This window comes from Garra rufa, chromosome 25 (assembly GCF_049309525.1).
Source record: "Garra rufa chromosome 25, GarRuf1.0, whole genome shotgun sequence".
NCBI lineage: Eukaryota > Metazoa > Chordata > Actinopteri > Cypriniformes > Cyprinidae > Garra > Garra rufa.
Genome location: NC_133385.1, coordinates 28,272,036 through 28,294,591, shown reverse-complemented (window position 1 = coordinate 28,294,591; position 22,556 = coordinate 28,272,036). Strand labels below are relative to the sequence as shown.

Here is a 22,556-nt window from a genome sequence, read left to right as displayed (position 1 = left end):
TAAGTTTATCATCAACTCACCAGCAGCAGCAGATGTAAACACAGATGTGGAAACTGAAGCAGCACAAGTTTAACAACAGCGCACTGTGACAACTCCATTCAACTCAATTCATTCTCAAAAGTGAGAAATAACAACAAATATATAAAACACTTCCTGTTCCCTCAAAGTAAAAAATCACTATTCCAAAACCGACATAAACATCCTTTAAAATTCAAATTTTCACAGGTTTTTCTAGATAATACATTTATTGCTGATGAGTGTGAAATTAAAAGTTAATGATTTAGACTGTTTTACACATGCTGTGAGAATCAGAAACTATCCAAGAGAGCTGGAACCTTATCTGAAAGTTTTTATTAAAATCATGAGGTAAAAACATAAGGCCATGTGGCTTAAAACAGCATATTTTTATTTCAAAGACTGTTGCTGCGTCCCAATTCGCATACTATCCGTCCTAAATAGTATTCGAAAATAGAATTATTATGTCCCAAATCGTAGTATGATTAAAAAAGTATTCCAAAGATTCCCGGATGGTCTACTACTTAACTTCAGAATTGTGGGGAAAAGTGCGGATCCGGATCAATGCACACTCTAACGGCTAATATTGCCCACAACACATTGCGCGGTGAACGAGGATTCGATTAGAACTACAAACACGCATAAAAAGTGTTAAAAAACTACAAACATGGCGGATATGCGCGACCAACGGACAGGTAAAGAAAGGGGTGATAAATAATCTCTTGCTGCGTCCCAATTCGCCTACTTATACTACGCCCTGAAAGTATGTACTCTTTTTGTGAAGAAAAAGTACATACTTTTGAGTATGTAGCAGAATAGTAGGCAAGCTTTGGGACATACTACTTCCTCATAACTGCGTCTTTAACGGACGCTCTGTTGCTTAGTTACCTTAATCCTGTCACTGTTTAAACTGCCCTGTCAATCATCACAGTTAACACTATCTACATTTCATGTAATTTAATTTCCTACCATATTAGAGAGAAATGAAGAGGCACGTTCCTTCATGAGTCTTTCATGCTGAGAACTTTGCTCTTGTGTTTGCATAATTATGCATTTAAACGTTAACGACCAAACCTATCATTATAAAAGTTCATAATGTTGCTGCACATGAAATATAACGCGGATAACATTTAAAAATATTTTTTATCAGGTTACACACTGATTATTTATCACTCAAACCCCTTTCTCTACCTGTCCGTTGGTCGCGCATATCCTCCATGTTTGTAGTTTTTTAACACTTTTTATGCGTGTTTGTAGTTCTAATCGAATCCTCGTTTACCGCGCAATGTGTTCTGGGCAATATTAGCCGTTAGAGTGTGCATTGATCCGCACTTCGAATTCCGAAGTTAAGTAGTAGACCATCCGGGAATCTTTGGAATACTTTTTTAAACGTACTACGATTTGGGACATACTAATTCTATTTTCGAATACTATTTAGGACGGATAGTATGCGAATTGGGACGCAGCAAATGTGTAACCTGATAAAAAAAATATTTTTTTAATGTTATCCGTGTTATATTTCATGTGCAGCAACATTATGAACTTTTATAATGATAGGTTTGGTCATTAACGTTTAATGCATAAAATATGCAAACACAAGAGCAGAGTTCTCGGCATGAAAGACTCGTGAAAGAAAGTGCCTCTTCATTTCTCTCTAGTACAGTAGGAAATTAAATTAAACAAAATGTATATAAATATTAACTGTGTTGATTGACAGGGCAGTTTAAACAGTGACAGGATTCAGGTAACTAAGCAACAGAGGGTCCGTTAAAGAAGCAGTTATGACGAAGTATTATGTCCCAAAGCTTGCCTACTATTCTGCTACATACTCAAAAGTATGTACTTTTTCTTCACAAAAAGAGTACATACTTTTAGTGCATAGTATAAGAAGGCGAATTGGGACGCTGCATGTCTTTTAATGTCTAAGAATGCACTATGTTTCAGGGTAGGATCTACTGGGGTGGCAACTGCCTGCCCTCTGTTGGTGGAATCAGGCGCCTGCGCAGCAGCACCTGGACACGTTTAGCTTCCGGTGGCTGTCAGATGCCTGAGCTTCAGGCACATAAGGTAAAATACATAAATGTATGACAAATGTTATTGCTATTTTATAATGTAATTACAAGTAGGGTGATGTGTACTTTGCGTTTAAATCGTTTGTGCGTTGAAGCTTGAATGAGTTTCGCTAATAATGAGACAGAAGTTAAGCTAAGCAGCTAACATGCTTAACATGTAAACAAACACAGCTGTGCTGAACTAACTATTTAACGAACTGTTGCATTAAAACAGTAAGTTAACATATTCGAGTATTAAACGTCTTAGGGCAATTGATAAATAAGTTTATGTTATGGGTTTGGTTTTCGCTAGATGATATTAACTTTGTAGCAGTTAATGTGCAGGCTAAGCTATTAGTCTTACTGAAAACAAGTTTGACATAAATTTACGTACATCTACTAAAATCATGCGTCGACGTTTACTAAAAACGAAATGTTAACATTCTTAGTTATGCATTCGTTTTTAATTGTAAATTATATACTTTAATATATTATTTTTATATTTTTTATAATTGTACATATAGTTATATATTATAATTATTTATGAGTAAAAATAAAATTTAAAATATAATATAATTGTTAAATATATAAATTGCAAAAATGTAAAATAAAAAATATCATTTACAAATATAATATCGAATATAATTATTATGTTTTTATTGTCATTACACTATGTAATATAAATATAAAATTGTGTATTTTTATTTTTTTTGACACTACATCTGTTGTATATGCATATGTGTTAAAATAAATGTAGAAATGCATAAATAAATGTAGTATAACACAAATGGTACAAAAATACAATTAAAATGACACTTGACATAATTAGTAAATTATTTATTCATTTATTTATGCATATCTGCATTAGATTTATTTCAGCATTTCATTATTTATTTATTCATTTATGTATTCTACTTTTTTATGTATTTCTACATTTATTTGTTAATTTATTTATGTATTTATTCATTTATTTATACTTAAGTCATTTCTCTTACCATATACATGTTTGTGATGAATAAAAAACACTTATTATTATCATAATTATTAAATAGCATGTAAAGTAAACATATAAAGTGAAAATGTAATGGATTTACAAATATACATATAAATTGTATTATTTTATTGTATAATGTAAATATAAAATAATAATTATAATATTGTAATTATACTACATAATATAAATATAAGTGTTAATATATAGAGAAAATATAAAGTAAAAATATAATGAATTTACAAATATATATATATTGTCTTTATTATAGTTATTAAATAATATAAATATTAAATGATTATATTAATGTTGTAATTTTACTACATACTGTAAATATAATTATTAAATAGTATATAGAGTAAAAATATAAAATGTAAATATAACGAATTTCCAAACTTGAGTGTTTGAACCTTCTGTAAGAGTTGCATATGAGTCCCTCAGTTGTCCTCACTATAAAAAGATACACTCTTTGTTGGAAAGGGTTCAAACACACAAAAATGCTGAAAAACCAAAGAATTTGTGGGATCTGACGGATTTTTCTGAAGAACAGCAGGCAGTTAACTGTTTAGGACAAACAAGGGACTCATGAACAACTATCACTAACAAAAAAACACAGCTGTGGATCATTCAGGATCAACTCAGTATTAAGAATCAAGGGGATGTAAACTTTTGAACAGGGCTATTTTTATAAATTCAACTTTTTTTTTTTTCATGCTACTAGATTCACAGTCTACATGTTTTGCATTAATGAAAATCATTTCTTATTTTCTGTTATTGTGATATATCTGTGTATTTTAGTGTTGGGAATGCAGCCACCTCTCCCAACAGCTGCGGTCAGAGAGCTGGTTTGCTCCTGTCTGCATCGAGACCCTGTAGCAGCGGATCTGCGCTGCAGCCTCTTTGTTGCCGCTGTCCAGAGCTACAAACGCGATTCAGCTCTCAGGCCCTTCCCTCCTCGCTACCTTAGAGGAGAGATCAAGGACTTTGAGGAGCTGGTAAGACATTTGCAGAAATTGAGTACGTCATGTTGTTGGACTTCCAAAACATATTTTATAGTTTTGATTCTACTGTGTTCCTCACAGCAAAAGGATGTGGATACTTTGCCAAACGTGAGAGATCTGGTGCGTCTGGGACATGGTGATGGAGATCATCATCTGGCTCTTGTACACTGGGTTCTCTCCTCAAAAAGTTTCGCTGTGAAGACCCTGCAGAAAGAGGAGGTATCGCCAAACTTCACATAGATTAAAAAAAATCGATTCATAAGAGTCTGTTTAAGATTCACTGAAAGTAACCAGTTCATAAGAATCATTCTTTGAGGGATGAAGCAACACTGATTCTGCTCTGTGTTTCTAATTCAAGAACAAAATCAAAGGAATAGTTCACCCAAAAATGAAAATTAGCCCATTATTTACTCATCCTCCAGGCATCCTTTCAGACAAACGCAATCGGAGTTATATTAAAAATTATCCTCACACTTCTAATCTTTAGAACGGCATAGGTCTGTGTTTCTCTTCATCAGTTTAAAACAAGTCCAATAAAGTTCATCCATTCATAATAAAAAGTGCCTCACACGGCTCCGCTGGGTGAATAAAGGCCTCCTGTAGCGAATCAAGGCATTTTTGTCGGAAAAATATCCATATTTAAAATGTAAGAATCACTTTAATCTAGCTTGCGCTCATTAATGTACACGAAAGCAGCTCCGGGTGGATAAACAAATAAAAAGAACCGGTATGTTTGTGATTCACTAAAAAGAACTGACTCATAAGAATCATTTGTATCATTTGTGTGAACTACAGCTCAAAAGAATCAATTGTTTGTGCATGGATCAACACTTAAAGCACTTTATGTTTATGATTCACTAAAAAGGACCAGCTCATAAGAATCATTTGTTTAGGGATAGAGCATCACTGTTTGCACTCTGTGTTTATGATTCTCTAAAAAGCACCGGTTCAAAAGAGTCTTTAGTTCGGTCTGCACTGGTTATCCTGTATGGTTTTGATTCACTAAAAAGAAGCCGTTCATAAGAGTCTTTAGTGCAATTACTATGCAGGGCTCGACATTAACGCTTGTCCGGGACAAGTGGATTTTGTGAATAGGCAAGTGAAGGAGAATTTTACTTGTCCGACCAGACAAGTAACCTGATTAAAACATCAATAACATACAATAACTAGCGTAGCACCGAAACTTTGGTGAGAATGATTCTGATTGTATTACTTACAGTGTAAACGGTTACTGAAAGCGGACAGTGTCAAATATCAAGCTCGTGCAGCCTTTCTGAATCACGGAAATTTGAAAACTAATAGGCGCAACAGCATACACAAAGAAACAAACACACTGCGATAGAAAAAAAAGATAAATATAGCACCATTACGATTGCAAACGTGACATTGATTTTATACAACAGTAGTTCTATGTAGTAAACTAGTAGTTAATATTAACTGACTTACATTTTAGACACATCACTGACCGTTTTTGTTAACGAAATGGTTATAAGCAAAGACACAGCAGAACAGTCGCAAATCTGAGAAACACACAGCGGTGTTTCAATACTGAATGATTTAGCATTTAATTTAATGAATCGGGTGAGTCAGTGAACGAACTGGTCTATGGTTGATCCGTGGTTGAATCCGTGACTCGCTCATTAAGGCAGTGACTACTGCCACCTATTGCTGGTTAGGTTTCATATTTATAAGTATTGCATTTTTTCAACATTTTAGATTTATATGTTAAATAAAGTACAGCATTAAAGGTCCCATATTGTCAAAATCAAAATTTCCTGGCTTTTTTCATGATAACTGAGGTCTAGGGGCTATGTAACTACCTTAAGAGTTTCAAAACAGTCAATCCACAGTAAACTGCACACAGCCTGCTTATAGTAGCTGTTCATTTTCACGAGCCGCTGTGACTTCCGCAAAGATGTGAAGTCCGATCTACTCAGTCACCGCCTTCAGTCACCACCCCAGCACCAATCACGTCCCACCCTCCTTTTGTCAAACCCAGACAATATCGAGTCCATAACATTGCTAAGCAACAACAACACGGAAACTAATCTAGAAAACCCTGTTCAGTCGATAGATGTCGAAACTACATCATTGCACAGGCTTCAGAACAACGTTAATATAAGAGACCAGTGGCAGTCAACTTCAGCCTCTTTCACACAGCGATTGCGGTAAATACACGGATAATGTTTCCCATGATTTGTTCCGGAGTTGTTTGATTTGGTTCATTCACAGTTGTTAACCAGAATCTGTGCGTGCTTTACACACAACCCATAAAGACATGTGACGTTTGGATGTGAGATGTAATGCGACGCGTACGTTTCACTAAACTGAAACTAAGCTGAACAAACTGTGCTTCAGCGCTGATAGTGCGGAGCTGGCTCTGCCCGATCGCCGCTTCATTCCACTTTGCACGTATTTTTTTTGTCGTGAAGAGTCGCAGGGTAACGTGCATCATCACTACAACACTGCCTTTATGGTTCTGGCTTTTGTTCACACAGCGCTCGTTCCCGTAATTTTCCAGAATCAGCGCGCATTGTGAAAGAGGCTTTACTAAAGCAACAGTTATGTAGCTTACTGCATTCGGTGTTTGAAAAAGAAAAAACATTAATGATCATTCTGAAATATCCTGTTGAGTATCAGCAGGCTAGGCTCTCTCTATGGCTCTGGGTTCAGCTACAACGATACATGACCGTAGTTACCTGTGATTGGCCTGGCTGTGCGTCACTCAGAAAACAACAGGCCAATCAGAAGAGAGGCTCATGAATATTAATTAGATGGACCAAAATCGACCTGTTTTTGACAGAGCTCCTAAAAAAGGAGCTGTAAAAATATATTGAGATGGATTTTGGCACTTATACCGCAAATATATATTCTCAAGGACATCAACAACTAAAATAAACCTCCAGAAGTGTGTACAATATGGGACCTTTAATCTTATAACATTATTTATGTATTTGCAATTTTACTGTGTAAATGCATTTTTTGGAACCTCTTATCTTCAATAAACAGCCTGAGTAAATGCATTTAAATAGCATTTTCGATGCAGTCTGGGTTTTTCCTGTGCAGTGGAAAGATGGAGTTTGTTGATACTGATTTAATCTGAGTGGTAACCATACAGAGTCTAGTTATTCTAATTAAATGTATTGCTAAAATTTCAGAATTTAATGTAAATGATGACACACGTTTAGTAAGGTTAGGAAATTAAGGTAAAAAATGTCCTAGAAATAAATTTAAACCAAATATAACAAATATTCAGATTAAAGTAAGACCTTATAGAACAGCGATGAGACTATTGCTTCAGAATAGATTGATTTACTGCAAAAAAGGCTCTTTTTTGCCTCAGACAAGTACATTTTTTACTTGGACAAGTGAATGTCTGATTTACTTGTGCGAAGGACAAGCACATGTCAAAGCTTAATGTCAAGCCCTGCTATGGTTGTGATTCACTGAAAGAACCGGTTTGTACGAGTCTTGAGTTTGGGCTGCACTGGTGATGCTCTATATGGTTTTGATGTACTAGAATGATTCTTATGAGTGTATCAAGAGTCCTTAGTTCGGCTTGCACTGGTGACGCTTTATGGTTTTGATTCAATAAAAAGAACCAGTTCATAGGAGTCTTTAGTTCAGTCTGCACTGGTAATGCTGTTTGGTTTTGATTCACTAAAAAGAACTGGTCCATAAGAATCATTTGATTGAGTATGGAGCAACAATGGTAGCGCCCTTTGTTTCTATTTCACTAATAAAAACCGAGTCATGAGACAGACTACACTGGTTGTATTGTATGATTTGATTCATTAAAAAAATTAAATCATTCAAATAATTTTAAGAATTATACTATTAAAGAGTCATTAGTTTGGATTACACAGTTCACACTTTATGCTTGTGATTCACTAAAAGAACTGTCTAGAATAAAATGATAATTTGTATGGGGACAGATCCATTCCGGATGCACTCTATGTTTCTGGTTCACTAAGAATGTGTTCACACTTGTAGTATGGTTCATTCGGTTTGGACCAAAAAGGAAAATGATGCATTTGGTCTTGGACTGCTTAGCATTCACACTGGCATTTTTGACAGCAAACCTAAAAATACAGAACCTAAAGGCATAGTGATACATTCACAACCTGATTGGTTGGGTTGAATAACGTATATATTTCATGACAGAACTCACCGAACACTCCAAACAAAAGGAAAAGGCTCGTTCGACTTAAAGCGGTACTGCGGGTGTATAAGATCAACGTACACATTCACTGAATCTTGCTGATCGGACCTGCAAACTCACAAAGAGCTCATAAAAAGCATTTCCCTCCTTTTCCCTCCACATTTGCCTTCTGCTCATTTCGTTTTGGATACACCGCTTGTTCCCTTCGTGAAATCATCTAGCATAGCGTTGCATCTTGTCATTCCTTCCTGTTTTTGGTTCATTTAGAAGTATTTGGTCTGTGTTGCGTTAATATTTCATTAGAAGCACATAAGGTTTCGGATGGCAGTGTTCACGCTTACTCAAATGAACCGCACTAACAGAGCAATCGCGCCAGAGTTCGTTTTAATCAAACAAAACGCGACAAATGTAAACACACCCTAAAAAGAACCAGTTCATTAAAGTCAGGAATTCGTTAAGGAATGGGATAACATGGTTTGACTGATTCATTAAATCATTTGTTTTTGGTATTCTGGACTAGTCATTCAGACAACACACAATGCAAGTATATTTAGTTTTGAATGTCTCTTAGCTCATGTATATTCAATCTCCCTCCATCAGTTTGCCAGACTCAGCCAGCTGACTCAAAGCGAGGGCGTTTCAGCTCCGGTTCCGGCTCCAGACTTCCTCTTTGAACTGCAGTACTGTGATTTGCTCAACTCCAAGTTCGAACGACTGAGGGCTGGACGCGAGCTCATCTATGCATTCCACGGCAGCAGACTGGAGAACTTCCACTCCATCATACACAACGGATTACACTGCCATCTCAATAAGGTCAGGACATGCTGTGCTGGTGGATGATGCTCATTAAACCTGGCTTGGATGCTGCCCAGACAGGCTTTTTGATTATTATAGAGGGCCGCAAATAAGTGTGTTTGACTCTCCCTTATCAGTTTATGTTTAGATGATGTGTGAAGATGATAATTATAACTACAGTGTTATCTGTTCAATGATTCAGCGTTACACTGTAATTCAGAGTTATATTTGGTCATGGTTTGATGTTTCAGACCTCACTGTTTGGGGAGGGCACATACCTGACCAGTGACCTCAGCATGGCCATCCTTTACAGTCCCCATGGTAATGGATGGAGGGAAAGCGTTCTCGGGCCTTTGATCAGCTGCGTTGCCTTGTGCGAAATCATCGATCATCCTGATGTGAAGTGTCAGGTGAAGAAGAAAGGTAATGTGGCAAAAGTCTGGGAAGTATCTTATGCCCACCCATGGTGCATTTATTTAATCAAAAATACAGTTAAAACTGTAATATTGTGAAATATTATTACAATTTAAAATAACTTTTTGCAATTTGAATACATTTTAAAATGTAATTTATTCCTGTGATGCAAAGCTAAATTTCACCATCATTACTCCAGTCTTCAGTGTCACATGATCCTTCAGAGATCATTCTAATATGCTGATTTGCTGTTCAAGAAACACTTATTATTCTTAATGAGTTGGAAACAGTTGTGCTGCTTAATATTTTGGTGGAAACCATGCTACTTTTTTTTTCAGGATTATTGAATGAATAGAAAGTTAAGCAGCATTTATTTTTATCTTTTGTAACATTATAAATGTCTTTACTGTCACTTAATCAGTTAAATGCATCCTTGCTTAGTGAAAGTATTAATGTCTTTCAAAAAAAGCTGTTGATGTGTTTTAAAAATCTAATTTGTGTGAGCCATTCCCATGTTAAAATAACACTACTAATAACATGTGTTTGTGATGGAATACTACTGTATTTTGTAGTATAGAGAGGTGTGTGGGGTAAAATGTTGCCCTGTAGGCAATGAAAACAACTTTTTAAAACAAATGAGACAATGGCTGCCCACTGCTCCGGTGTGTGTTCACAGTGTGTTTGTTCACGCCTCTCTGCTGTGTGTGTGCACTTGGATGGGTTAAATGCAGAGGGCCAATTTCGAGTATGGGTCACCATACTTGACAATACGTCACTTTCACTTTCACTTATTCTGTGTGTTTTAGACTCCGAGAGCATTGACCGCAAGCGTCTGAGGGCCAGGAACAGTGAAGGTGGTGAGGTTCCTGAGAAATACTTTGTGGTGACCAACAATGAGCTTCTGAGAGTGAAATATCTGCTGGTGTATTCTCAGAGACGCTACCGATCACGGTGAGTCCAGAGTTACGCTTAAGTCCTTATTTACCCAAATTGTCAATTGTTGCAGTTCAAATTCATAATACGTAGTTCTTAGAAACAGTTAGTTACTCAAAATAATTTTTTGTCATTATTCTATTTCCTGTGGAACACAAATGGAGACCTTTTGTGTAATGTATAACTCACAGGTTTCCATATAGTTACAATGAATTAGAGACTAAAACTATAAAAAGTGTCCATAGCTTTATGTGATGACCAAAATTAAAAGGGATAGTTCAACCAAAAATGAAAATTCTGTCATTAATACTCACCCTCATGTCATTCCAAACCTGTAAGACCTTTGTTCATCTTCAGAACACAAATTAAGATTTATGATGAAATCTTTCTGACCCTGCATAGAAAGCTACACAACTAACGGGTTCATGGCCCAGAAATGTAGTAAAATAGTCCATGTGACATCAGTGGTTTAACCGTAATTTTATGAAGCTACGAGAATACCTTTTGTGTGCAAAGAAAACAAAAATGTCAAGATCAAAAGATTGATCTGGTCTATGCAGGGTCAGAAAGCTCTCAGATTTTATCAAAAATATCTTAATTTGTGTTCTGAAGATAAACAAAGTCTTACCAGTTTGGAACGACATGAGGGTGAGTAATTAATGACAGAATTTTCATTTTTGTGTCAACTATCCCTTGAACTTATTCACAACCAATCTTTATATTCAATGGGTTTTTGTGAACAATACATTTAGACTGGTAATGTGAACTGTATTAACTGATTCACTGAAAAGATCTGACTTGAAAGAAAGAATCGTGGGCAGATATCAAGATTTTCAAGAATAACAACTTAAACTTTCATCTGTTTCTCACACAAAGCCATCATATGACTTCCAAACACTTACATAACATAGACTAATATAGCATATTGGTAAAAAGGGCTACTTTTATGATATTTTTATGTTGCTTTAGCATCATTTTGAAGCTTGATAAACCTAGTTGTCATTAAAGGAGAAGTTCACTTTCTGAACAAAAATGTACAGATAATTTACCCACCCCCTTGTCATCCAAGATGTTCATGGTTTTTCTTTCTTCAGTCGATAAGAAATTGTTTTTTCAGGAAAACATTTCAGGATTTCTCTCCATATAGTGAACTTCCATGGTGCCCCGAGTTGAGTTTAAATGCAGCTTCAAAGGACTCTGAACGATCCGAGCTGAGGAAGAAGTGTCTTATCTAGTGAAAAAATCTGTCATTTTCTAAACAAGTTGACAAGCTATACTTTTTAATCTCAGATGCTCGTCTTGTCTGACTTTGTGTCAACTCTGTGTATTCCAGTTCAAGACAGTTAGGGTAAGTCGAAAAATCGTGCTACATCGCTGCAGAAGTACTGACCCACTGTTTACAAAGTGAACATGCAAAGGAGGTCAAACGCTCTTTACAAAAAGGTAAAACAGCGATGCAAGATGATTTTAAAGTTGGAGAAGAAAATGAGATGGGAGTTTTTCGACATACCCTAACTGTCTTGTTCACACAGAGCTAAGACGAGCATGTGAGGTTAAAAATATATAAATTATAATTTTTCAAGAAAATTACAGATCATTTCGCTAGATAAAACCCTTCTTTCTCACCTGAGGCTGCATTGAAACTGCAATTGGAAAGTTCAACCTCGCGGGCACCATAGAAGTCCATTATATGGAGGGAAATCCTGAAATATTTTCCTCAAAAAACATTTTTGCCTAACATTTAATCACCCTTAGGTTATCCAAGATGTAGATGAGTTTGTTTCTTCATCTGAACAGATTTGAAGACATGTAGCATTGCATCACTTGCTCACCAATGGATCCTCTGCAGTGAATGGGTGCCGTCAGAATGAGAATCCAAACAGCTGATAAAAACATCACAATAATCCACAAGTAATCCACACCACTCCAGTCCATCAATTAACATCTTGTGAAGCCAAAAACTGCCAGTTTGTAAGAAACAAATCCATCATAAACATGTTTTTTAATTTCAAACCTGCTTCTGGCTAAAACGTCTCAGGTTAGGAGACTAGACTTTTTCTCTGTAGAAAGCGTTATTATGGATCATGGACTCCTATTTTGGTGGGAAGCAACATTTTTATGTTAAACGCTTTCATGACGGAAATTGCAGATATGCAGCTTTTCACTTCAGAAGATGCTAACTGATGGACTGGAGTGGTGTGGATTACTTGTGGATTACTGTGATGTTCTTATCAGCTGTTTGGACTCTAATTCTGACGGCACCCATTCACTGCAGAGGATCCATTGGTGAGCAAGTGACGTAATGCAATATTTCTCCAGTCCAAATCTGAAGAAACAAACGCATCTACATCTTGCATGGCCTGAGGATGAACAAATATTAAGCAAATTAAAATTTTTAGGTGAAATATTCCTTTCAACGATGACAGAATTTTCATGTTCGCTAATTTGCTGTATAAAGTGACACTCTGTTTTGATTCCAGACGCGCTCAAGGGACGTCGTGGCTCGTCAGACACCATTTTGCTATCATGATGGGCCTGTATCTCCTTCTCCTCATATTCATCGGTGCCTTCAACTCGTCCGCTTTTCAGTCGTTCTGGCACAGAATGTTCCGGTGACCCAGACCACACACATCACATGTAAACGCTCACATCCAAAGTGCCTTCTACACACAAAGACTATCACGAAAGAGGGAAAAAATAGACTCAGGAACGATCTTCTTCAGCTCAACATGACATTCCTTGATTTTTACATTACATAGATTTGCATAAACACTGTGCGTCTGTCAGAGGCAAATCTGCAGTATGAGCAAAAATGTTTGTTTTGCTCATGAGCAGATGCAACTGAGCACCAAGATTGTTACATGTTAGCATGTAGCCTGTTTGAATGATGGGTTCACTACATTAGTTACCAAATGATCAAGACAAAGCGCTGTCTTTACCTGCCTTTCGAACCTATAGACATTGGCATAATTGCTGCTTATATTAAAAATAATCATGTGGGGAGGTCTGTGTGCTTTTATATTGAGATATATTTTCAGTTTTCGGGCAAGTTCACATGTTCTTAGACTATGTCTAGATTAAGTCAACTATGCAGAAGACCCATGCTGTGGTGGTCAGTATCATTAAAACTGTAGTCTTGATATTGCATAAATGTCTCTAATTTGAATAATCCAGAGGATCCGTGAAATATTTTAAATAAATAAATAAATGGGACAAAGTTACAGTGTGTTTGCAAAGGCACGGAGTGTAATATTTGACGGCTGTTGTAGTTTATAGCTCTTGGCGTGCTGAACATTTTGTCTGGCCATTGTTTTATCAGTGGAAAACAAAAGCAGTAATATACTACTGATAACAAAAGCGGTGTGTTTTTCATCTTAAGAGGCGCAGACTCATTTGTGTGCACCATAGATTAGCTCTGATGACTTAAAAAATTTTTTTTGCTAGTGATAGCCATAAAAAAATCACTTTTCATGCACAAAATAAGTTACTAAATTACTAATTTATCACTTTTCTTTGTTGTTCTTCAGGCTGAGAACATGGAAGCATGTTATAAACAGTATTCAATGCCAACGCATTTACCAGAATTAACCATTTACTTTTTTTTTTTGCAGCTTTATATGAGACAGACATCAAATGAATTGTGAACAGGTTGATCTATTATGGATCTGGGCTTTGGATGGACGTCTAATTGCAGGCTCATAAACGCATTGTTATTCAGTAACAGGCCAGACAGGAGTGGGAGCGTGTTTATAGTGCCACTTTTTTCTGAAGGTGTCAGCCTGACCTTATTAGTTCATTTAATATATGCAACAAAAAAAAGAAAAAAGAAAGAGCTTTCTGAAAAAGTTTTATTCGTTTAACATTTGCACATACAATTATTAGAACACATTGTTTAAAAAAACTGAAATGACTGACAAAAATACTATTGCAAATGCAATTTTAACATGGTTTTAGCATGTTTTAATGACAAAAGGTTGTATTTCTCAAAAGCTGTACAACAATAATGCAAGTAATTTCACAGAATTTATTTTTTAAATAGTAATGAAATGCGTTAATAAATCGAGCTGCCTTTTATGCTACATTTTATCACTGGATTACATTATTTGGATTCCTTTTAAGATGTGGAATCAGTTTGCTTAGCTGCAGTTGGACAGGAAGGAGCCAGACACACAAAGAATCCCTCAGAGTTATTCTGTTAAAAGAATATTGAAATAATATTTAATAATAAATTTAATAAAATGTTATAAAAATGAAATACAAAAATAGATAAAATGAAATACAAAAATTACATTAAAAATACAGAAAATTTATTTGATTCATCATTTTTATACATAAATGAAATATTTAATTTAAGCTTCAAATTTCTGTGAATTTAAAAGTCAAAGCATTTTGTTTTCGTTAAAAGAAACCGGATTGTAACCAACATAGAAATCAGCAGAGATATATTTCAGAATTACATAAAAAAAAGAGTGATACAACTGTGTTTTAGTGCCACGTTAAAAAAAAAAAAAAAAAAAAAATCTAAGATGATGAGAATAAAGTTGTAATATTTCAAGATTAAAGTCAAAATACTATGAGAAAAAAAGTCGGAATGTTTCGTGAATAAAGTTGAATGTGTCGTGAATAAAGTCGGAATGTTTCAAGAATAAAGTCGAAATGTTCCAAGTTAAAAGTCGTAATGTTCCGAGAACAAAGTCGGAATGTTCCGAGAACAAAGTCGGAATGTTCCGAGAACAAAGTAAAAAAAGAAGTCGAAATTAAAAAGAATAGGAATGTTTATTGGGGGTGTGAGCTGATGTTAAGATAAAAGATAGTCGGAATGTTTTGAGAATAAAGTCGGAATGTTTCGAGAATAAAGTCGGAATTAAAAAGGATAGGAATGTCTATTGGGGGTGTGAGCTGATGTTAAGATTAAAGATAGTCGGAATGTTTTGAGAATAAAGTCGGAATGTTTTGAGAATAAAGTCAGATGTTCCGAGAACAAAGTCGGAATTAAAAAGGATAGGAATGTCTATTGGGGGTGTGAGCTGATGTTAAGATTAAAGATAGTCAGAATGTTTCGAGAATAAAGTCGGAATGTTTCGAGAATAAAGTCGGAATGTTTCGAGAATAAAGTCGGGATGTTTTGAGAATAAAGTCGGGATGTTTTGAGAATAAAGTCGGGATGTTTTGAGAATAAAGTCGGGATGTTTCGAGAATAAAGTCGGAATGTTTCGAAAATAAAGTCAGATGTTCCGAGAACAAAGTCGGAATTAAAAAGGATAGGAATGTCTATTGGGGGTGTGAGCTGATGTTAAGATTAAAGATAGTCGGGATGTTTCGAGAATAAAGACGGGATGTTTCGAGAATAAAGTCGGAATGTTTCGAGAATAAAGTCGGAATACTACGAGAAGAAAGTGTAAATGTTTTGAGAAGAAAAAAGTTGAAATTACAAGAATGAAATGTTAATGTTTTGAAAAAAGAAGTTGAAATATTACGAAAGTGAAGTTAAAATTAAAAAGGGTAGGAATGTCTATTGGGGGTGTGAGCTGATGTTAAGATAAAAAGTTTATCTGTTCATTGTGTTAATAAATAATCATAATCTTGATATTAAACTGTTTCTGCGAGTCCTTAAAATGGACTCTTTCTCATTTCATTCCAGTGGCCTGGCAACTTCTCCAGGTGCTCTCAATCCAGGCCATTTGCATGCGTAATATAGGCTTTATTCTTGAAAAATTTAGACATTATACTTGTAATTTTGACTTAATTCTTGTAATATTTCGACTTTATTTTCGAAATATTATGACTTTAATCTCGTAGTCTTAGATTTTTTCGTTGCACTAAAACTATCGTAAAATGATAATGCGTAACTCTGGAATCAAATTCACCTGTAGGTTCTGGTGGCAGACGGGTGGGTGTTTTTGTTCGATCAGGTGTCCGCGCACACACCTGCCGAAGCGATGCAGACACACGTGGTCTGTTGGGGAACAGGACTGAGGACAAGATGGAGGTCTGAGAACCAGGCAGCTGGAGCAGGTTGTGTGCTGGCAGTGACCTCCACACTCACGCCTTTCCAGCAATACAGACCTGTAGCGGGAAAAGCTTTTACATTAGAAACACTGGAAAACAGATGAATCAAAAATCAAGACTATAAAAAGAAGTTACCTGGCTGAGCATATCTCATTGGGATTTGCCTTGCAGAACTCCCATGTGCACTCAGGTCTGCAAGTGTCAGCTTTGAGAACCTCCAGCACTGTTTGGAAATCCAAAATTAACAATAAAGCCTTGCAAGAAGTGACAAATAATAAAATATATTGTAAAATATTGTTCTGCAGATCAAAGACAAAAACAGACTATAAAGTCGATGGAATCCCGTTACTATACGGATGCAGTTTTTCAGGAAAGGTTGTGGATTTCATCACCGTCTAGATAAGAACAATCAAAGCGTTGTTTTTATGGGAAAGTGCTCCGAGATCAAAGGAATCCTTGACTGCCGTATCTCTTTTCACAGTTCATAAATTATATTAACCTTGATGGTGCCATTTTCAGGAGTGTGAACATGAACGTAAAAGTTAATCCATAAACTCACACTCTGCTTGAGAAGATTGTACCACAGGGGTTTTCATATTTGATACAAAGAATACCAAACACTGTTCCTAAAATATAAATGCAGCTAAATATTTTTATGCATAAAGAGTGATTTATATTGTGAGAACAAATTTTAAGGGTGATAATACTAATATTACAAGACATGTTTCCAAAATGAAATTATACATTTTTTATAAATATTTTTATCTTGTCATTATATTGTAACCCAAGGAAATTAGTACAATATGAAACTTTTTGTAGATTTAAAAAGATGTAGATGTAAAAATTGGTTTAAAAAATTCGAATGAAAAGTGAAAAATTAAAAGATGAAAAAAAGTGAAAATTTAAAAGCATGTATGAGTGTGTATATATATATATATATATATATATATATATATTACAAAAAAAAAATCCAATGAAATTTGTCAATGAAAATACAAAACTTTCTGTGGATGTATAGCAAAATAAAAAATGTTTCTGATTAAATAAAAATAAATAAAAAATACACACACACACATATGTATATAATTCCAATTAAATTTGTCAAATTTGAAATTTTTTGTAGATGTAAAAAAATATTTCTAATTAAATTCAAATGTGTGTGTATTACAAAAATATTTTTTTCCAATGAAATTAGTAAAATATTAAAAAATAAAAATATATGAAACTTTGTAGATGTATAGCACAATAATAAAATATTTCTTATTAAATTCAAATATATACATATATATATATATATATATATATATATATATATATATATATATATATATATAAAATTTACAAAAATTTTATTTTTGCAATGACATTAGTAAAATATGGAATTTTTTGTTGCTGTTGGTAACATAAAAAAAAGTAATAAAAAAAATTATCTCCATAAATCTCCTACATTTTTTCCATTTTTCTTTTTGTGCAGAACTATGGCTATCAATACAAGAAAATACTATAATTTCAATACTAAATTTTAATGTAAAAATATTGATTAAAAAGAGGTAATGTTAAATTATCATTCATAACTTTTAATTTCAAATTGTATTTATTTTATTTCTCTCTAAATTTTTTTATTTATTTTTTTTCTCTCGGCTCTCCGTTGTACTCCAGTTTGGAAACCCTCGTTGAATTATTATATTTGCTCTTGTATAATTCACAGGGATCCCACAAAAAGGTCTAGTACAAAATTTGAAATGTACTACAGAAATATGATTGATTTATTTTTAAATATTACTAATTTCCATGACTTTTCAGACCTGGTATTCTCTGATATCTATGAGAGCCCTTAAGTTAAGAATCAACTTTTCTATATCAAGTTCTTAACAAAACTAGAGAAGCCAATGAAGAACCTTTATTTCTAAAAACATAGACTTAGACGAATTAACTTGGTATCTCCAGCTTCAGTGCTACCTGATTTGCAGGTTCCCTTGTGTCCTGCCTCTGCTTTTTCATCTGGGTTTACATCTTTTTCTTCTGGGTAAATGCAAACCAGCCCTTCGTCGCACTTCCCCAGGTAGTCCCAGGTGCCTCCACAACTTTCTCCCGCAAGTTTGGCACAAGCTGGACAACACCCGCAAATCCCAGTGGTGATTCCACCCTGACACTGGAGCTTCAGCGCTCGACGAGGCGAACAATGGATGCGCTCGCAGGGCGGACAATGCAGGGCTTGGAGGATCTGCTGGCTTTCCAAGGTGGAGATCTCCACAGCCATTACTAGCCACAAAATCACAGAGATCAAGAAGACGTATGGACTCATTGTTGGACTTAATGTCACTGAAATGGCTCGCCTTTTATATAACGGTCCTCACATTCAACTACACACCAACAAACCTCCTCCCTTCTTCACAACCAATGGATGATGAAGTGTTACGTTTGTTGAGTCTGGATTTGCAGTGAATTATCCTCAAGTCTTATCTTTACAATCGCGCTGTTGTTGTTTTTTTCTGTCTGAAAACCAATAAGTTGGACAAGGGAAAGAAGACTGGACCCTTTGTGCACAGATCACATGACCAATAGCAGGGGGTGTAATTCACGGTGTGATTGAGATAATCACCCAGGAGCAACAAAGACAAGATTAGGACATTGGCAGGTTATCTGTGCAACGTTTTCATAAGCTGGAACGCAATAAAACGCCGCTTTCCATCTGGCTTACACTTTTCAGGACAGAACGGTTCTTCAAACAGTCTCAAAGGTCATATCCTTGACCGCTTTATCCTTAATAAATGTCTACTGTAGATACATATTAGATGATAAAATGTTCTATTAAAATAGTTTTTCTTGTTAAATTAATTTAAAATACATCTCTCTTAGTTCATCTAATGTATATTCTGGTTCAAATAAGTAAGGCTTGGCATAAAATTGCAAGTCATCCTCTCTGGTGAAATCAGAGAGTCTTCCTCTGCTAATAAACAAGGTGGTACTCTCCTGAACGCATGTCCAAGACTGACACAGAAGTAAAGACATTATTGAATATATAAGGGCAACTTTTTGAGCAATTTTATCGGGCAACTTTTTTTGAGCAATGTTGCTTGGGCACTTTCCCATTAAGAATGGCTAACACATTTCTATCTGGATAATTTAGATCAGTTGTGGGCCCTGTATCACCCGTTGACGGCAACATTGCTCAAAAAGTTGCCCAGTGTATCATCAGCATTACAGGTTTGGAATGACATGAGGGTGAGTAATTAATAACAGAATTTTAATTGATGTTGACCTCAAAATATTTGTCTTTGTAATAGTTGTTTTGCTTCCAAAGTGTGTTTTTTTTTTTTTTTGGCTAGTTATCTTATTTCTACTCAGAAAGTCACATTAAAGAGATTATGGTAGGACACTTTTGTCTTGTAATAACGAGATATTATGCTGTTTGAAGTTCACTTCGAGAACAAAAATGTACAGATAGTTTACTCATCCCCTTGTCATCCAAGATGTTTGTTACTTTCTTTCTTCAGTCGATCAGAATTTGTTTCTTCACGAAAAAAAGTTCGGCAGTTATCTCTATATAATGGATGTCAATGGTGCCCCCAAGCTTGAACGTCTAAAATGCAGCTTCAAATGGCTCTGAACAATCCCAGAAGAGAAAGTAGGGTCTTATCTAGCAAAATGATCGTCATTTTTGAAACATATTGACAATTTATATACTTTTTAACCTCAAACGCTCAACTTGTCTAAGTCTGCGTGAACAGTTTTTCTTCCGGCCAATACAGTTAGAGTATGTCGAAAAACTCCTATCTCATTTTCTTCCCCAACTTCAAAGTCGTTCTAAATCGCTGCAGAAGTACGACCCAGTGTTTACAATGTGAACATTTAAAGTAGATCAAATGCCCTTTACAAAAAAAGGTAAAACAGCGATGTAGGGTAATTTTGACGTAGAAGTAGAAAACGAGACAGGGGTTTTTCGACATACCCTAACTGTATTAAACCAGAAAAAAACAGAGTTAATGCAGACTTAGGCCCCGATCACACCGAACGCGTCTTTTAGTTCTAAAAACGCGAGGCGCACAGCACTGCCTTTTTTGGTGACTTTTAATAAAAGAGCAGTGTGCTGCGTTTTTTATGTTGCTAAGCAACGACCAAAACAGCTGTCCTGTCAGTCAAATCAAAGGATTATAGCGCGAGCGCTCTAAAATCTTAGTTTTATTGCTGTTAAGTAAACTGTCATATTAGCAGAAACCCTAAAAAATACAGCTCCTGGTTACCCACGACAGACACCAAAGGTTTCTCCTCCATTTCTTGCAGTCTCCGGACTTTTTAAGCAACGGTAAACTTTCGTCACCACAACAGAAGGCCCGCCTCTCCATTCATTCGATTGGACAATGGAAAAGAACGCGAATGACGTCGGGCGTTTTTCCGCTCAGAGTTGATTTTTTTTTTCAACTTCAGGCGCTCAGAGCGCTCCTGCAAAAACTCGAGGCGCAGCAGGCGGCGAAAACGCGAGGCGCCCGGGGCGCATAAGCAGCGCACAGAACGCTCACTGCCAACAGAAAACCATTCAAAAGAGGCGTTTCCAACTGCAAAAACGTGTTCGGTGTGATCGGGGCCTTAGACAACATGAGCGTTTGAGGTTAAAAAGTCTATAAATTGTCAATTTGTTTCGAAAATGATTGATTGTTTCGCTAGATAAGACCCTTCTTCATTGGCTAGGGTCGTTTAGTGCCATTTGAAGCTGCATTTAAACTGTGTTTTGGAAGTTCAAACTTGGGGGCACCATTGAAATCCATTATATGGAGAACATTCCTGAAATGTTTTCCTCAATAAACATAATTTCTTATTGACTGAAGAAAGAAAGACATGAACATCATGGATGACAAGGGGGTGAGAAAATTATCTGTACATTTTTGTTCTGGAAGTGGACTTCTTCAAAACAACCTTCTTCCTGTTTAAGCGACAATTATCTTGTTGAAACGACATCTTTTCTCATAACGACATCTTTTCTAGTTAAATGACAATCATCTTGTTAAAACATCTTTTCTCGTAATAATGAATGAAGCATATCAGATGGATTACGAAAGAAGAAAAAAAAAAAGATTTACATTCGATTGTGGGTGGGATTTAAGCCAGTCTCTCCAGTATTTTGCAATGCAGTGATCACAGAAGTTAATGTTTATGGTGACGTATTGCTGCCATAAAAATTATTTTTTTCCATAATGAGAGATGTTGTTTTAACAACATCTTTTCTCAGTAAAACATCCTTTTTTGTTAAAATGACAATGCCGTAACAACGTAATGCTGTTAAAACATCTTTTCCCGTTATAACGAGAGATGTTAAAACTACTTTTCTCATTAAAAACAACATCTTTTCTCGTAATAAGATATGTTAAAACGACATCTTTTCTAATTAAATGACATAATTATCTTAAAACATCTTTTCTCGTAATAACGAGATGTTAAAACATTTTTTTTCATTAAAATGACAAATATCTTGTTAAAATTACATCTTTTCTCGTAATGAATATTTCTTGTTAAAACATTTTTACGTAATAACGGTGTTGTCGTGACGACATCTTTCTCATTAAAACTACATATAATTAAAGAGATATGTTGCTAAAACGTAATTTTGTTGTAATGAGATTCCTCATTAAAACCTCTTTTCTCGTAATAACGAGATATGTTGTTAAAACGACTCTTTTCTCATGAAAACAATTATCTTATTATCTCGTAATAACAAGATGTTATGTTAAAACAATATCTTTTCTCATTAAAGCATCTTTCTCGTTAAAAAAACAATTATCTTGTTAAAACATTTTTTTTTTCGTTAAAATGACAATTATCTTGTTTAAATTATATCTTTTCTCGTAATATTTCTTGTTTAAACATTTCTTTTCTCATTAAAACTACATCTTTTCTCGTAATAACGAGATATGTTCGTAAAACGCCATATTTTCTTGTTAAAATGACATTTTCTTGAAATGAGATTTCTCGTTAAAATGTTTTCTCATAATGAGACGTTAAAACGACATCTTTTAAAATTAGTTATCTTGTTGAAACATCTTTTCTCATTATGACAATATTTTCTTGTTAAAACAAAAAAAAAAAAAAAGCAAAACAATGCAAAAAGCCACAATATAAAAAACTAAAGCAAATTCAGTCATTTTAATCAGGAAAAAAAATATGGAATAAATATGACAGTAATAACTTTA

The 22,556-nt window shown here is 35.1% G+C and overlaps 2 protein-coding genes across 2 annotated transcripts; one reads left to right on the top strand and one right to left on the bottom strand.

The window, feature by feature from the left end:
• Positions 1 to 1,973: 1,973 nt before the first annotated feature.
• Positions 1,974 to 13,585, top strand: parp16 (poly (ADP-ribose) polymerase family, member 16). Its single transcript, XM_073831878.1, has 7 exons — positions 1,974 to 2,082; positions 3,856 to 4,052; positions 4,140 to 4,277; positions 8,821 to 9,033; positions 9,267 to 9,438; positions 10,236 to 10,380; positions 12,843 to 13,585. Exons 2-7 carry the CDS (start codon positions 3,864 to 3,866, stop codon positions 12,976 to 12,978), a joined length of 993 nt encoding a protein of 330 aa, XP_073687979.1. The 5' UTR covers positions 1,974 to 2,082; positions 3,856 to 3,863; the 3' UTR covers positions 12,979 to 13,585.
• A 611-nt stretch (positions 13,586 to 14,196) lies between these two features.
• LOC141301689 (cysteine-rich motor neuron 1 protein) lies at positions 14,197 to 19,120 on the bottom strand. Its single transcript, XM_073831879.1, has 4 exons — positions 18,331 to 19,120; positions 16,507 to 16,594; positions 16,230 to 16,428; positions 14,197 to 14,554 (listed from the first exon to the last, which is right to left on the bottom strand). Exons 1-4 carry the CDS (start codon positions 18,674 to 18,676, stop codon positions 14,477 to 14,479), a joined length of 711 nt encoding a protein of 236 aa, XP_073687980.1. The 5' UTR covers positions 18,677 to 19,120; the 3' UTR covers positions 14,197 to 14,476.
• Between the last annotated feature and the right edge of the window lie 3,436 nt (positions 19,121 to 22,556).